Raw genomic sequence first — 16,574 nt, 5'->3', positions numbered from 1 at the left:
GGAATCTGGGGCTGGGGTGGGGTGGGGTGGGGTAAGGGGGTATTTAAATACCCCCCCTCCCCAATATTTTGTAAAGACTGCCCTTTTTCGCCAAGTGTCCTTTTTCACCAGCGTTTACTCCCCCCTCCCCAATATTTGTAAAGAGTGCCCTTTTGTATTAAATAAGTGCGTTTCCACAACATTTCATGGTTGTGTTCCAAAAATTGATGTATCCACAATACTTACACCAAATTATTTAAGTCCGCAGGTAATTAAACACATCTGCCCTAAGTATTCGAAACAGATCTCGCTTACTTTTCTTTGGGTGTGATTTGGACGTCCTCATCGAGCCACCGTCCACAGACACAAGGATCGGTTCATATGGCAACGACACGGCGCATACATTATTATCAACGGAGTGAGAAACAACGCGGTTTGCGAGCCTTGACGATGCGAGCATAATCCACAGGGACCGCGTAGACGAGGCAGTACTCTGCCGTATCATCACGCGGGCAAAATGTGAATGTAGACGGCTGGCTCCCTCTTCCTCCCTGTGCTCAGTGCCTTGTCTTTGGTGTTGCCAAATATTGCAGGTACGTAGGCCTACGTGAACTATGTGTATTTTATTGTTTCGGCCATGCAGTGTCTAACATGTGCCATGTTGTGTCGGTCATCACTTGGATATTAAACGGTAAACCACACGTAAGCCGTTGTTATAAATTCCTTACCGTTCAATTGTTTGATGTATCGTGCACTTATGATTAACACACGTCAGAACTGGGACTCCAAGTCTTCTTATAATTATGTAAAATTCAAATTTGTATTTGTTTTCAAAATTTCAGACTTAGCTCTTAAAAAGAAACATCAGAAAGTGTTAGGACTGTGTTAAGACGGTTGGAGAAAATCAACCAAATATCATTTTAAAAAAAAGAGTTCAACAGAAATGCATGATATGAAAACAATGGTCGTAACACGCATGACGGCGTAGATATTGCTGCCATGGTGATGGGATACGAACCATTAGTTATGACAATTGCTCTTTTTTATTGTTGATGATTCGCAACGACGGATGTGTGCTTTATTTCCCTTAGTGATCTACCTCCTCCTTTTAAAATAGTTGTTGCTGTGGAGAAAACCGTTGACAAATTCGCTGATCTCTTCAAAGCTTTAATTGTTGCTAGTAGGTTTCAACTGCCCACCCCACAGATATTAGCCAGGCCTTCAAAGCAGACATTCATTTTCACATCGCACCAGTGGCTACCGACTTTCCTCCAAATTATGTTGTTATAATTACTGTTGATTGCTAGGTTTACGGTGAAACAATTGAAATAAAAATGTTATTGGTTGCATTTATGAAAATGGTTGTGAGAGAATATTTGGCAGTTTTTGTACAGTAATGTTTTTACACAGGCTATAGTATTGTTAGAGGCATAAAGTGAACACGGTTTCAAAGTTTTAACTAATTATGTTTACATTTCAAAGCTTATTTTAATTGATAATAATTCAGCATTGCATGCGAAATCTTCCTTTACAACTTTTATTTTATCTACTTGAGAATATATCTGCGGCGTGAGACAATTTTATCATTAATAAATGGTCAGGGTCACTGTCTATTTTTAAATCGAGGCTGCACGGTCGAGACAAGCTAGTGTTACACTGATCGCTATGCACCTGCAACCATCTCAATTAAAACCGAATGAAAAATACCAGCCCATGCCGTTTTATTAGCATTTAACTCCGGTTCATTTGATACGCAGTTACTCCAAGCGTAAGATTAATTATTGATGGTCCTCGATCAAAGCAATATCTATTTTTTTTCTTGCAGTTTCTAGAGCTACAGCCAGATAAGGTCAGAGAGGAAAATGAACAGACATTGTAATGATACATTCGTTGACTGATAGGGAGATGGTGGCAAGCAGGTGTGCAGGCGGGGAGGTGCTTGAGGAGCACAGGGGGAGGGGGACCTCTTAACCATATGATTTTTCACTTGGAGTGCGCATTATTGAGGAATACTTCAGTTTTAGCACTTTTTAGCAATGCTTTTAGTGACTTCTCAGTGTGTTTTTTGTAATACGAGGTACCACAATGCTGCCTCTGTAACTGAGGTGTCCTATAGGTGTTCAATGGCAGCTACAATCCTTTGTTTTACATGGTGAATGTTGTATGATCACATCATAGTATTACATTTTTCATGTGCCAATAATAATAAATGCAAAATGTCATGAGGGGAAAGCAAAGGGAAGGCCATTTACCAGAACACATTGAAGTAACGGCTTTTTATACGATCTTTTGTAATGATAATGGTCGGCTTAATGTCATGGAAAACCAATTCCCGGACGGCGCCGCATGTAAATGATGAATGCTGACAGGGTTCGAATTCCCCTGTCGTTCCTTATACATGAGCGCTATGAGGCTTTTTACGATTGACTTTTTTTAATGCAAGTTACAAGCACGCGGTGGCATTTGCACATTATATTATAGTTACTGTATAGTAGATGCCAACATGATATTATCACAGTCGTACAGGGGCGATTGATCGGTATATAGACTGTATATAGGAACAAGAGGAGACACAACGTCTCTTCCCGGCTGTGGCGAATACTTTTCCCAAGGCAATTGTTCATCAAATGAAATAAGAAAGATCAGGCTTTTTTGAGAAGCAGATCGCCTTAACTCATGAGCTATAATTATGCATGGATTGTTTTTGTTTGACTTCAATGTACGCACAAAGGTAACGTCGTTTTTTTTACGGTAATTATACCCCATTTCTTCAAGTTCCTATTTATTGACCTTATTCGCGAGAAAGCCATTTTGGTCGGGTTCCCTGAATGCATTTTATTAGTTGTGAACTATTGAATGGGATGGTGCCAGACTATTTATACCTTCTAGCCTCACTTTCATTTTTTTGGTGGCTTAAAACAGTAGGGTATGTTTAATCACAAATTTATGATTATTCATAAGAACAGACTGATATAATGTGTAATTAAGTTTATGTCATTGTTTTCATTTCTCTTCGCAAGTTGCAAAAATGAAGATTTTACCTTTTAAATTCAATATGGCCGACACGTGAATAAGGCCCATAACACCAGTGGGTGAAGGAGAACCACACAACTGACTGATCCCGGAATTATGTCAAATATCAGGATTAATAATGCACCAGTTTTTAACTTTAATAAGCTCATATTGTTTCATATTGGATCCTTCCATGTTGACAGCCACAATTTCACACTGATCTTCGCTTTCCTTTTTCCTTCGGATGAACCAGACTGAACTGATTCAACATGACAGTTATTGGCGTTGCCTTAGTTATCTCTGGCCTTACTGCGGCCGGCGTCGGTGTAGTCGCTGTCTGGGCACGATTCTGTGGATCGTGCGACTTGCAGAAACTACTCGACTACATCTGCAGACGGAACGAGGAGAAGACCAGCTTAATACAAACGGATTACGGCACTGCCTATCAGGTGAGTGTCGATATCAAGAACACCCAATATCTAGCTTGTCTGCGTGGTTCTGTAGTAGAAACATGGTTCTCAAAGTGCAATATTCTATAACGTATTTAGACACCTGTCTTATTCTTGCAAACTTTGATGACTAGATCGGAGTTAATGGACAAAATAAGACTATTCACGAAATTATTTTCACTTCAAATTAGCGATTGCTGACACGTGAACGATTTTTGTGTCATAAGGTCTCCGGCAAACCAGTTATTGTTGAGTTTACCATTATAGTTGAATCAAGGCAATTAACAGATTTCAAAGGCTGCTCACTTTTTGATGCATTAAAAGCAGAATGGGCATTTTTGTCTATATGCTAACTTTGATTCATCTAATGTGCAAGCGTTAAATACTTCTTATGGTATGGAACGTCGCTATACAACCAACATCGCGGGATCCACAGAGATTGTTCATAAAGTAGTAATCGTTTGGTATATAACGATTTTAGGTCAATACTAACCGGCTTGTGGTTTGACATGTTAATTAGTGGCGCCTTCTTTTGACCATTGTTACAGTACAAACTATAGTACATTTACAAACCACGTGCGGAGTCGCCAAACGTGTCCATATTCATATTTTTAATTCCGTAACAGCCGCGGATACGGGGGGGGGGGCATTCTAAGGCCGCGTCCAACTTCGTCATATCGGGCTTTTTTTTTTTTTTTTTTTTTTACATGTTTCCGTAGCCACAGACAACGGGTACATATCCTGAAAAGCATTTCAAAAATCGGCTTTTTCTCCGCCTCTGGCTAATAAGATTTTGTTGCCGCCGACTTCAGGGATCCCGGTCGCGAATTGTTTTTTCCCCAAAGCGACGTTCGTTTCTCATCTTCTGATTGGTCCAATACATGCATATCCGTTGCCTAGTTTTCAACAACACAAATTTAAGATAGGCTTTACGTCTTGTGAGAAACGTTCCTTCCTCACTTTAATTATTTCAAAGGTAAAACGAGAAGTAAAAATCGCTCACCGGATTCGAACTCGGACAAAAATTGTCCCCACACCATTATTCCTTGTATAACTTATTTTCTACAGCTCTTGACATCATGAATATACATTAAAACGCAAAGAGATCCTTCTTTTGATATTGTCGGATCTCGTTTGGGAATTGAAAGAATTGGCATTCCAGGCCAAATTGGGCCCAAGTTCTGCTTGGTGAACTCCAAATACTATATGATGTATATCTCATTATTGGAATTATTGAAATAAGTGTATGAAATGAATGATATCTGACAAAGTTTGGAATTCTTTCACTCGACATCAAAGGTGTAATGACTCTACAGCTGAAACGAAGCCGAGGTTCCGAGAATTCTCATTTGCTCTTCTTGGGTGATCCGCCTCCCTGGTAACCAAAATGTTCTCGTAATTTCATAGCATGCAAAGCACACGTGAACCAGTCATTTGCTGTCTGGTCAGTGAATGCAGCGCCCTCAGCCATGAGATGGAACATTTCTAAGGCTACGCCCAAATTATTTGGCTACGGTCAGCATGCAGTTACACGATTACACTGTACAGGTTCCTGGTCAGACTGGCCCCGAGTCCGGGTTCTATAGACCTTTCTTTTGTTTGTAAACATTGGCGCCATTTTATATGGGCTGCCGCAAGCGCATAAATTGAAACCGTGGTTGGTAACATATTTTTCCAAAAGGAAGTCCCCATAACGCCCTCAGTACAAAGTAAAAAGGCATGTTTAGGAATTATGTTGTACTTGTTGTAGCATTGTTGAAAATGTTGTTTTTCCAACCATCAAATAATTATGTTGGTTATCTGTAATAACGCTTCTTCTTTAATTGCAGTGTTGGACCTTCCGTAGTTTTGCAACCCATGATTGGCAATGCAGTTTGCCAACCAAGCGTAGAAAGGTCTATTATGTGGCCTAACATATTTCCGGGTAAAAAAACGACACGTTTCGGGTCACTTAACCCAGAAACGCAAAAAGTAACATAAAAGAACCTATGGATATCCCTGATCAAACAGGGACTTATTAGCGTACGAATTAGTAGCTGAAATTCAAGCTTATGAAAAAGTTAATATTGTAAATAATCATCAGGAGTCCAAAGTTCGCCACGTTAAATTCAAATAAGTGACACTTGTCCGGTTTGCACTTTTTTGAGAACTCTTTAGAATTGGTAAATAAATGTCAAAAGTGGAACATTGTACTGGTCAGAAATTGGAGTGTACATAGTTTCGTCTTACACCTCACATGACGAAACGTGACATGTTACCGCTGTTATAAGAAATGGCACCGCAAATTAGAATAGAACGAATACCACAAATGAAAACTGACACCCCCTCTTTTTGCTCGCCCATAAGGTTATAAGCTCCCCAGCAATTGGAGGTGAATTTCGGATGATCCTTGACGCGTGGAAAACTAGTTTACCATGCATGATGAATGATACAACATAACATTAATACACATAGCCTATAGCTGTCGCTCGTTCCGTATGTCAGAGAAAAATACGACGTGACTCGGCTATTGCTTGCTGGACCCGCCGCGTTGCACGTAATGACGTAATTATGCATGCACCCTCACGATTGCTAGCAATGGACTAAGACATCAAATTCACCATCCATTTATCACAATTATTACGGAAACCCGACGCAAAAACAAATCGAGTTGTATACTTTCGCTCATGCTGACATGTCAATTGCAGGAGATCGTTATTAGTTGTAAATGAAAGTCCACGTTTATTATTGTTTATAATAAACGGTTGGCATGACCAATTTTTTGCTGAAATCCATTAGTACAAGAAGATCGTAAAGAAACTCACTGAACAAAGTCCTAGAAACCGAACATTAATAATTATTGCCTAAATTGTTCTTGGTACACATGTAGGCCTATTGTAGGTGACTGTACTTATACTGTTATTATCTTTTTATTCTTATGAATGGCAGGTACGAAAAAATGCATGTTTGAATTAATCGAGTGGATCATAGTAATTCATCTTGGAAATCAATTTTATCTTTCAAACTTTGCCTCATCATAATGCTCCGTAATCATCCCTTATGAAAAGACCCTCGTTTGTCGTACAACTGCTCGGTGAGCGATCAAAATGTTCAAATGCTTAGCCAGTCTCTCCGATCGATGCGTGTACGATTCGTAATCAAGGAAACAGGATGCGAATGGCGCTCTCGCACAGCCGGCTCTGTAGTCCGGGTGTCGACTCCGTTAATTTATGATTTTCCCCAACCCTGGCTCGGCATGCAGCCGAATAAACCACACGTACGTGCTGCGTATGCATGCTGTTTTGTACGCTCTCGCCCATCCACTACAGGTATACCATAGTGGATCAAGCGAAAAACACGCAACCGTCTCTGGTAGTTTTTTCCCCCGATGATTTGTGAACTGCATACATATCCATGCACGGTGTAGTACAGTTGAATCGTGCCGTTGGGTGTATTGCGTATATGCCGCGGGGCATCCCAAGTTCGACACCAAAGAAGACACACGGATGAGCGTTTTCCGAGGCTTGGCAAGGGCACCTGATGGCTCAGGTATACGGTAGATTGTTACGTATAGTTGATTATGGAAGGTGGTATACGGGGACAGCGGAAGTGTCATGTCGAGGTGTTGCTCATGATAAGCATGCGCGCACGTCTTGTTATCAATATGGCTCGTGCAGTGTTCTTTCATCTAGTGTTGATTGATGCATGGAGAATGTGGCCCATGAGACTACACAGCTGTCGTTTTTATTGTCATGCATCCATATTTTACTTCGCCACAAAATGTGGATTAGTCTTTTGTGTTGCTTCTCTCTTTGATGAATAACACCTGCATCACAATTATGCGTATAATTGATTTCAAATTCAATTTAACATTGACAATAGCAATTTGTTTTGTTCGTGTGGGTTTCATAAATGGTTTCTAATGTATGTTTTCGCTTATTATCGCCCTTTTCATGAACGATATATGAACGAAACTGGTAAGCGAATGGAAATTATCAAAACGGTTTATAATGATACTCAAAGGAGAATTTTGTGAAATAATTGCTGAGATGCCGTTTTATTGCACATTGACTGTTATGCTACAGATCATGGCCACATTTCTGTAATGAGAATGATAATTTTAATATGTACACTATAGGCACAGACAGTGAAATTTTTATACAATATATACTCGGGGCTCAGTATCAGATGTGCCGTTTCCTGCTCGAACTAACCTTTGTGTTATGTTTATTATTATTCCAGATTGAAATGTACGACATTACAAATGTAGTTACTAATTTTGCTAGTTAACCAAACTGAACCGACGCAAGCAGGCAAAGCCACCTAAACCAAAATGAACAAATTAATACAATTATTCAGATGAGTCACGGTTTCCATCGTGGTCAGTTCATCGAGTTACCTTCTTTCCTGTGCTATCTGCGTTAAATTAATTTTCCAGTCAATTAATTTTCCATTAAATAGGAAGTGTCTGCACTTGCACAAAAAATAAACCTAAGAGTGAATGGCATTTCCTTGAAAAGTCTTCAGCGTCTCTTTGAAGTCGGTTAATTTTATGTGAACTTAGGCCTATATTCTGTCGAGTATTTGCATCTGCCTTTCAGTCTTAATCTAGTTTTGTTTCGTTTTGCGATGGAATGTTGAAATACATCCATAGTCGTAAAATATTGGGGCTTATAATTCCAAAGCAAAAACAAAATCATCATCATGTATTGTAACCCTTGCTCTATGTTATAACCATGCATCATCATGCGCAAGACAATTGGCGTCGGCGGGGAGAAGGGTTCTGCATTGTGTTACAGGCCAGCTTGCACACTAAAAAGTGCAGTCCCTCTTTTCTTGTCATATCTCGGACATCGCACCCACAAAATGGTTAAAGGGTCACACAAACTCGCTTCAGCTGTTTATCATACGTGCGATGCATGCGATCGTCATGATAAGTTACCCAGAATGCCATACGCACTTCTTTCACAATATTATGTGAAGTACATGAGCCCTTCCTAGCGCCTTGTTTGCAGGGTGGGGCGTACGAGCGAAGGTCTTGTACGGCTATTCCAAACTTGTTGTTAAGTCGTTAAAAGCCCATCACAAGTCAACTCATAACTTTATCAAATGGGCACAAGTAACGGAGACAATGAAATGTCGTTTTTACAAAATTATTTGAATATTGCCTAGCAAGTTTGATCCTGGATGATTTGTGATTACTGATGATTGACTTGCTGGTGGAGACTTATAATATGAGACCTTGACAACTACTCTGGAATATTGTTGTTTTCGTCACAGGTCGACCAATCTACCGATATCCCTACGCCAGATGATCCTGGACGTTTCGTCGAGTACGAGACCATCTTCGCCAAGGCAGAGCAGGCCATCTCTGCGGCTGCGCAGGAGTCCCACGCGCATGCGGTCAACCTGCAGCCGGACGTCGAACACCAAGATGGCAGTGACGCGTCACGTGACGGTACTCCAGACGAAATTCTAATGCGCAAACTGGTCCGGTGTTACTCCAGCGAATCTCTGAGCTCAGTGACGTCAGAGTCGTCGGTTCAAGACAATTTTATGAACGTGTGAGTTGTTTCATATTCAGTTCCACTTCCTAAAAGACAAAAAATATCACATGTATCGGGGGGCAATGTCTCAACAGTTCTTCTGACCACTGAAAAAAATCAACGTATAATTCAACGAAGGGTTCCTGAAAAGGTTAGTTAATTATGGAACGATACATTTTAGAAAACCACTTAACAATATTTTTCTTATAACAGTGTAGACCGTTTAAGGAAGTTAAAAAGCGTTGACAGAGTAGGCAAAAAAAAAAGTCTCGGAATACCTTCAACAACACACCTACATTTTCGATAAATAACGATCCTTTATATTTGGTGTTATTTCTCTTTGATCTGCAAATTCCAGAGCTGGGCAAATCGAAGTCGTCATGGACTACTCAACAGAAAACAAACGGTTCACATTAACATTGGTGCAGGCTACAGACCTCAAAGCATCATGGGATAACGCCTCGCCCTCCGACACCTATGTCAAGGTTCACTTGATGCCGGAACATGAGTTGAAAGGTCAAACGAAGGTAGGCGGTATCCTTGAGTCTCATGTTAATCATGATATCTGTTTGACTGGTCAAAGTGAAATGCAGGTGTATCACGTCTTATAAGAGAACGATTATACGACTAGAAAGAACACTTATTGAACAGGTTTGTTCATCTTGTATGCTTCTGTTAGTATTTCCAGAATGATTTGGTTAGAATGTAATTGAAGGAAACCCATTATGTTATGTTAAACTTGAAAACTGAAATTCATAACTTTGTGTACAATACCATTGTAACATGTTGGGCATGATGTGTTGGGTCTTTATTGACTCAGAATTGTCTCATCATTGGTCTAGCTGATGTAATTGAAAATAATATAATCAACATTTGTAGTGAAATTGCAATTTTGTAATTCCCAGGTGTATCGCAAAAGTCTGAATCCGGTGTACAACGAGCGCATCACCATGAAAGTGGCCAAGGAAGATCTGGCGGAGCATTCACTCAAGTTTACGGTGTTCTCTTACGACCGGCACGCAAGGCACGAGGCCGTGGGGGAAACGACGCTTAAACTCGGCGATGTGGACCTACTGCCTGGCCCTTTCAGCACGTGGCTCAATCTAAGTGATATCAATGAGGTAATGTTGGTTTTGTTTTGGAGACAGACTCAAGGGTCGAGTGCAAAAAAAGGAGCATATGTTCTGTTTCCCACAGTCCTACTGAAATGCAACCGTGCATCAATTCCAGATATTAATAATTCCAAAGTGTGAATTCCATGGAATCATTTTTTTAAAGCTCTGGCAGGAGCTTCTACAAGTCACTTAGGTGTCGGTCGGTCGGTCGGTCCCCGAAAATTGACCAAAAATATTTCACCAAAATTAAGCAATAATGCTATGCTGTCGTCAGTAAATGCACTCTGATAATTGTTTGTGACAATTCGTAACGTTGTTTATGAATATTTTGTAAACGGAGGCAAGATATGTGCAGTAATGTTATGGTCACGTGGTATTTTTTCTAGTGTTTGGACGGTATCCTGGAGGAGGTAATGAAAATGGACCAAAAATATGGTGATCCATATGTGCCATCGGCGTCGCATTTTTTATTGTTCATGTGATAAAGATAATAAATAAGATGAAGTGATTCTACAAATTTACACAGCGTGCCAAACCAACGTGTGACAGTGCTTAACACTGAAATATCTGATCGATTGCACTCATTATCCTCATTATTTCGAACATGACTTGGGAATGCCGATGGAACAAGACGTGTTTCAATGCTTGGGGTTACAATCTGCACAGACCCGATGGCCATCAGGCAAACCTGAGAAGAAGGCTGAGACCTTTACGACAAGCAGGTGCTTGTAATATTTCAACCTTGTCAATATTGTAAACGAGGATAGAATACGAGTGCATCGTTTTCTATGTTCACAATGTTTCCTTTGTATCATCTGGATTGTGACCAACGGCTGATTGTCATATTTGGCCAGGTAATAAATCTGGTAATGCACGCCGTATAACGATTGCCTATAACGTGATTGTCTATATGCGAGCATTAATAAAAATGTATCCAAAGTAACGACGCTCACTTTTCAACACAGAATTGGTACTTGTAATTTTCGTTTCATTTTGGGTCCAACATAACAGGAAATTGAGTTTTACATAATTAATCACACCGTCCACTGAAATTTAAAACTAATTGGAATTGTCGACAGATAATCATACCGTGGGCATAAAGCGAAAGGGAATCGGTTTACAAAGAGAAATAAAAATTTAAAGTGATCTGACAAAAAAATAGGAGAGCGAAGCTGCGCATCTGTCATACAGTAAAATTGGTTGACCGTCTTGGAGGCCATGACAAATTAGTTATGTACCTTTTATCGCATTTACCTTCAAATCATATTTCTTTTGCCAAGATAAGGTTGTTTTCAGGTATACAGATCTCAATTTTCTTTCTGTACTTGTTCATTATAGCAAATCAGTAATTAAAATATTAGGCATATAGTGCATTTCAAACTGTTTGAGTACAATTCCTGTTTCTTTCCACGCATTCAGATCATGTGCAACGAGTAAACAAACAAAATGGAGAAAAATAGCCACATTTTAATTCAAAATCTTTACGTAAATCCCTGACTGCCACGTCAGTGCCTAACCTATACATGTAGTTATATCAAAAGCACTATCTTGGTGTCAGGAAATACACAATGTAGCTTGGACCGACATTGTTCCAAAAGTGAAAAGTGAACGGCAGTCAAAACTGCCACGATAATTTACGTGAAGTTGCACTAAACATGCTGTTTTAATCAATGCTATATTTCTGTGAAATATAAATAACGTTACCAATACCATACTGTTCTCACAATCATATTGTTTTATCGATCATTCTCAGAAACCAGCTGATTTAGGAGACATCTTGTTCTCACTGAGTTACTTGCCGACAGCCGAACGATTGACTGTGGTCATAGTCAAGGCTCGAGGCCTGAAGTGGACGGAGAACAAGGTTACTGCAGGTTTGTCAAATTGACCTCATCCACCGATTTAGGGTAGCCGGGAGTGGACGGGTTATAACCCCCTCCCCCATTCGCTTGTAACCACCGTTCTACCCAAGAACACGTGATCGGTAATCGCTTATTTTTACAAACATCTTCGAACAAAACGCAGTCTTCGCAACGCATTATGGGACCAGCGCCAATGGATCAGGCTTATATGGGTATGGATCATTGTCTTTAATAACCAATCCCTACCCCCGCCCCCAAAATAAACCGACCCAAAATAACAACAAACAATGTACACTCCAATAATTATACATATTAAAATATTAATATGCGTTTAAAACAATGCTAGGGGCCACTTGTAAACTTGTCGACGCTACAATAAGCCCATACATTTTGGAATAATATTGTCTAATGGTGTTCAATTAGTCATCTCACCCTCAACGTAGCTCACGGTTGGGCTGTGGTGTATCGTTTACCCTTGCATCCATCAGCTGTACACCTGTGATGCAGAGTTGTAACCAAGACATTTTTTTCCATGTCAAGTCAAGTCAAGTCCGAAGTCAAATTTTAGCAAGTCAAGTCAAGTCTCAAGTCATTTTTTTCCAAGTCAAGTCAAGTCTCGAGTCATTAAAAAAAATTACATGTATGCACATGTATATTTGTATCTAAAGAGTCTAAAAACGCATTTTGATATAATATTTTCAGACTTGTTCCATCATGTTCAATGTTTGAAGGACGTCTTACAAATTATCCCTCTGAACGTTTTCGTTTAATGCATGATGTGAATTTTGTTTGTTTTATGGTGGATTGGGGGTAGCAGCCGTTTTCCAGTCGTTTAAACCCTAGTTGCATCTAGCACGCTCACGGTAAACCACTCAATGTGTACCTGTAGCCTTGTGCTAATCGTGTACATCAGGATGCCCAGCTATCGATTGCTGGCTGCGAATTCGCTATGTATCTGCATTCTTTTCAACCGATTATGCTATAGTGCGCACGAACGCCCACAGGTTTGTGCTTTTTTTGTAACTTTAAGAAACGTGTTAATGTCAGCAAGTCAAATTTAGTCCAGTCAAGTCAGGCCACAAGTCATATTTTTTTCAAGTCAAGTCAAGTCTCAAGTCATTTTCCCCAAGTCAAGTCAAGTCTCAAGTCAAAAAAATAGCGACTCGAGTCTGACTCGAGTCCGAGTCAGCGACTCGAGTCAACAACACTGCTCCGAGGCCTTGCATCCATCAGCCAGGTGATTATTCCATCAGCGCTTCGTTGTTAATCTCTGTTATTTAATATTTCGTGTTTAGTTTATGGGCTTGTTGTAATCATAGATATAGATATAGTGATAATTGCTGAAATCACATTACGCAGATTATCTATCAAATAATCGAAATGGAACGTTTGCAGATCCATTTGTGAAGGTCTATCTGCTGCAAGGTGGTAAGAAAGTTAGCAAGAAGAAGTCGTCCATCAAGAGAGGTGACAACTGCCCCATCTACAACGAATCCATGATGTTTGCCCTGCCCTCCAACATTCTAGACGTAAGATTCAAACTCTCTGAGCATTCCATTCTTGGATTCTTTGCATGTTTCATCAACGATAAAGACCAAGAAATAACCTACCTTCTGACTGACAATAGTGTTTACGAGACACGTGCGTCTAGAGTTACGGCTACATGTGTCTGGAACTAAGTCTACGTTAGTTGTGCTAACTTAGTTGTAATTGACAAAGACATGCCTATAGAACATAGCTCTAGACTCGGATTCGGACACGGCTTCATTAATAGACCTAACACATAATGACGTCACGCTTTGTTTGGGGAGTCAGGTTGGTGTAGCGGTACTTTCCTCGCCTTCCACCGCTGTGACCCGGGTTCCAATCCCGCCTTGGCCAATTTGTGGATTGGGTTTTCAGTCCCTACCTAAATTGCGTGGGTTTTCCCCAGAATATTTTTCTGGGCTTTTCCTCCCGCCTCTAAAACTGTAACTTCTTCTCACTGTCTGCTCTCCACAGGTTTCTTCAGGCTTGCGAGCTAGGGTGTTTTTTGAGGAATCCTTGGTTTCATTACCAGAAATGATTAATAATAATAATATGGGAGCCAGGTGGGGACGCTAGCTAATAGGCCTACCATTGTCCCCACATGGCTCCCATAGGAAAAAGAACATGTAAACAAAGTGTGACGTCATTATGTCTTAGGTCTATTTGTCCTTCACATCTCACTACTCCCATTGCCTATTAACCATGTCTTGTGGGGTGCATATACCCATTGTGTGAGTTCCATTCAATCGGAAGACGTGTCATTTCACGAAATAGATATCCTCGAAAAGAGCATTATCATTACCAATTCAGACGTTTATGGTGTCCAACTTTCGCTTCACTGCAATCAGAATAAATGCAAGTCACTACAAAATAATAGTGATACAGGCCTATTGACAACGAATATACACTAACTACAATTGCATGTATGACAGGGGGTCTGAAGACTTATACATGTATCTCGAGACATCATTAACCGGGGACACCACTCGACATATATGAGGGACAAATATGGTAATGATTGAAGTTCTATACGCCAAGGACTCGGACGAGTTAAATTTATAAAAAAATGCTATAGGCCTAGGCCATGTTTTCGAGGGAACGGAGTGATGTAACGACGCCATTTGCTGGGTCCATACAGTAAGAGGATCACGTTTACCCCACATAGCGTCGTAATAGCGCCCTCATTCTCTCGAACTATGGTCTGTAAAATTACTCCGATTCATATCTTTGCACATACAGAAAGTTACAGTTCGAATCACAGTGTCCGAGAATGCTGCTGGAGGAAAGACCCCGAGCATCGGACACGTGCTCGTCGGCTCCAGCTGTAAGGGCGCCAATTTGACCCACTGGAACCAAATGCTGACCGTCCTGCGCCGTCCGATCGCTATGTGGCATCCACTGCGCAAATGAATATTCACCATGTATCTATAGCCAGAATAAATCGTAATGAATTTGTGCAGCGCATTGGTGTTAATTGTACAGCCGTGATTTGGTCCTCTGGAAGGACATTTGTGTTTATGACTTTGGTTTTGGAAAACTCCTTGGAACTATTGCTTCTTGTGACGGTGCCTAAAACGTAGAAAAAAAATTGGAATCTTTATTCTGCAATGAAAAAAACTATTACTGAAAATGAAACATAATTGGCTCAGGTATTTCCTGGTAAGTTGGACTAACGTGTTTTATTTCACAATTTGGTGCGCTAGTTTACAAGTCATGTATATTGTAAAATAAATGGTGTGCATTATTTTTTGTTTTCAAATTGTAATCTATGCTGTATTATTATATAAAATGCAGCTTTACGTTGTTTTTTTAAGGAGTGTATACAACAATGGAGTGGATTACAAGCAACATTATTCAACATGTTTCTTCTAATTCTAATTTAAGCATGATAAATGCAAATGCCGATTGGCCTACACTATGTGCGTGCGATCAAAGCAACCGATCACAAGGCGCACATTGTGTTTATAACACACACTCTCTCCATCTAGTACCCCAAAATGTCTCACTATCTCACGGCTATTGGAAATGTTGGGCAATTACTCTTCCATTTCCGTTAAAGTTTGACTGAATTTGTTTTATATTAAATGCAAAGCTAAGCTAATACAGGTTGAGTCAAAAAAGCGGAACCCAAACCCCCCAAATTATATTTCATATCTAAAAAATATGTAGCACCAAAAATAATAATGACTGGAAAGCCAATTTCAATAGCTACTTTTAGATGAAAAAAAAAATTACTGAAATTGGTCATCCGTTCAAACAATATCACCATTTAAACACGATGACCCTAAAACCTGTCTCGTCCAAAAAAAATGCGATTTCAAGAATCGTCGTCGTCACATTGTCTTCAAACATCACCAGCGATAAAATTTCAGTTTTTTTTAAAGGTTTGCGTAACCAGGGTTGTTATTCAAGATATTGTGTATACAGTTGGTGACAGTTGTTGAAACAAGTATTCTGTGTCATTTTCTTTGTTGTTCCAAACAGTCAAAACACACAATGAATTGTTTTTTTTTGGACGAGACAGGTTTTAGGGTTATTGCATTTAAATGGTGATATACGGATTGAGCAATTTCAGTAATTTTTTTCATCTAAAAGTAGCTTATGAAATTGGCTTTCTAGTCATTATCATTTTTGGTGCTACATATTTGTTTTATATATAAAACATATTTTTGGGGGTTTGGGTTCCGCTTTTTTTGACTCACCCTGTATAAGTCTTTCTGCACTTTATCGACATTAGACAAAAGCACACTCAACAGAGAACGTTGAGTGCGTTAAAAAAATCCCCAAGCATAAAGTCAACTACATGTATTCTCTGCTTGGATGTGTATAAAGTATGTCCACTGAACAATTTTCATAAGATATTATACACACAATGAAGGTTTAGGAGTTCAATTATAAGAATAAATTAATGAGGTGACAGATAGAATCAAGTTCCACGAGGTGAATGGAACATTCCATCTGTTACCGAATGAAATTATTCTTCCCATTGCGTTATCTTTGTTTGCCACACTTGAATATATCCTCGTCGTCTGATTGGTCACATCCACCAGTAGTGTGACCGTGAAATAGAATTTCTGTTTTTACGGTGCGGCTGGGCCGTGGGAC

General features: G+C 39.8%; 1 protein-coding gene across 2 annotated transcripts; it reads left to right on the top strand.

The window, feature by feature from the left end:
• The first annotated feature begins 251 nt into the window (after positions 1–251).
• Positions 252–15,645, top strand: LOC119741511 (synaptotagmin-12-like). 2 transcript variants are annotated; one of them, XM_038217293.1, is made up of 8 exons: positions 252–572; positions 3,245–3,440; positions 8,700–8,983; positions 9,324–9,492; positions 9,871–10,086; positions 11,834–11,954; positions 13,338–13,471; positions 14,709–15,645. In XM_038217293.1, exons 2-8 carry the CDS (start codon positions 3,261–3,263, stop codon positions 14,877–14,879), a joined length of 1,275 nt encoding a protein of 424 aa, XP_038073221.1. In that variant the 5' UTR covers positions 252–572; positions 3,245–3,260; the 3' UTR covers positions 14,880–15,645. The 2 variants fall into 2 exon arrangements, with proteins under 2 accessions (XP_038073221.1, XP_038073222.1); XM_038217294.1 differs by lacking the exons at positions 252–572; positions 3,245–3,440 and adding an exon at positions 6,689–6,968.
• Positions 15,646–16,574: the final 929 nt, after the last annotated feature.

The sequence above is a fragment of the Patiria miniata genome, unplaced genomic scaffold, assembly GCF_015706575.1.
Source record: "Patiria miniata isolate m_02_andy unplaced genomic scaffold, ASM1570657v1 HiC_scaffold_5, whole genome shotgun sequence".
Lineage (NCBI taxonomy): Eukaryota > Metazoa > Echinodermata > Asteroidea > Valvatida > Asterinidae > Patiria > Patiria miniata.
This window is presented reverse-complemented; position numbering and strand designations above follow the sequence as displayed.

Excerpts from the sequence above, each read along its gene's own strand:
- LOC119741511 (XM_038217293.1), top strand. The coding sequence starts at position 3,261 with ATGACAGTTATTGGCGTTGCCTTAGTTATCTCTGGCCTTACTGCGGCC. Across the intron at positions 8,984-9,323 it reads CAAGACAATTTTATGAACGT|AGCTGGGCAAATCGAAGTCG; the intron begins GTGAGTTGTTTC and ends TGCAAATTCCAG. Across the intron at positions 9,493-9,870 it reads AGTTGAAAGGTCAAACGAAG|GTGTATCGCAAAAGTCTGAA; the intron begins GTAGGCGGTATC and ends TGTAATTCCCAG.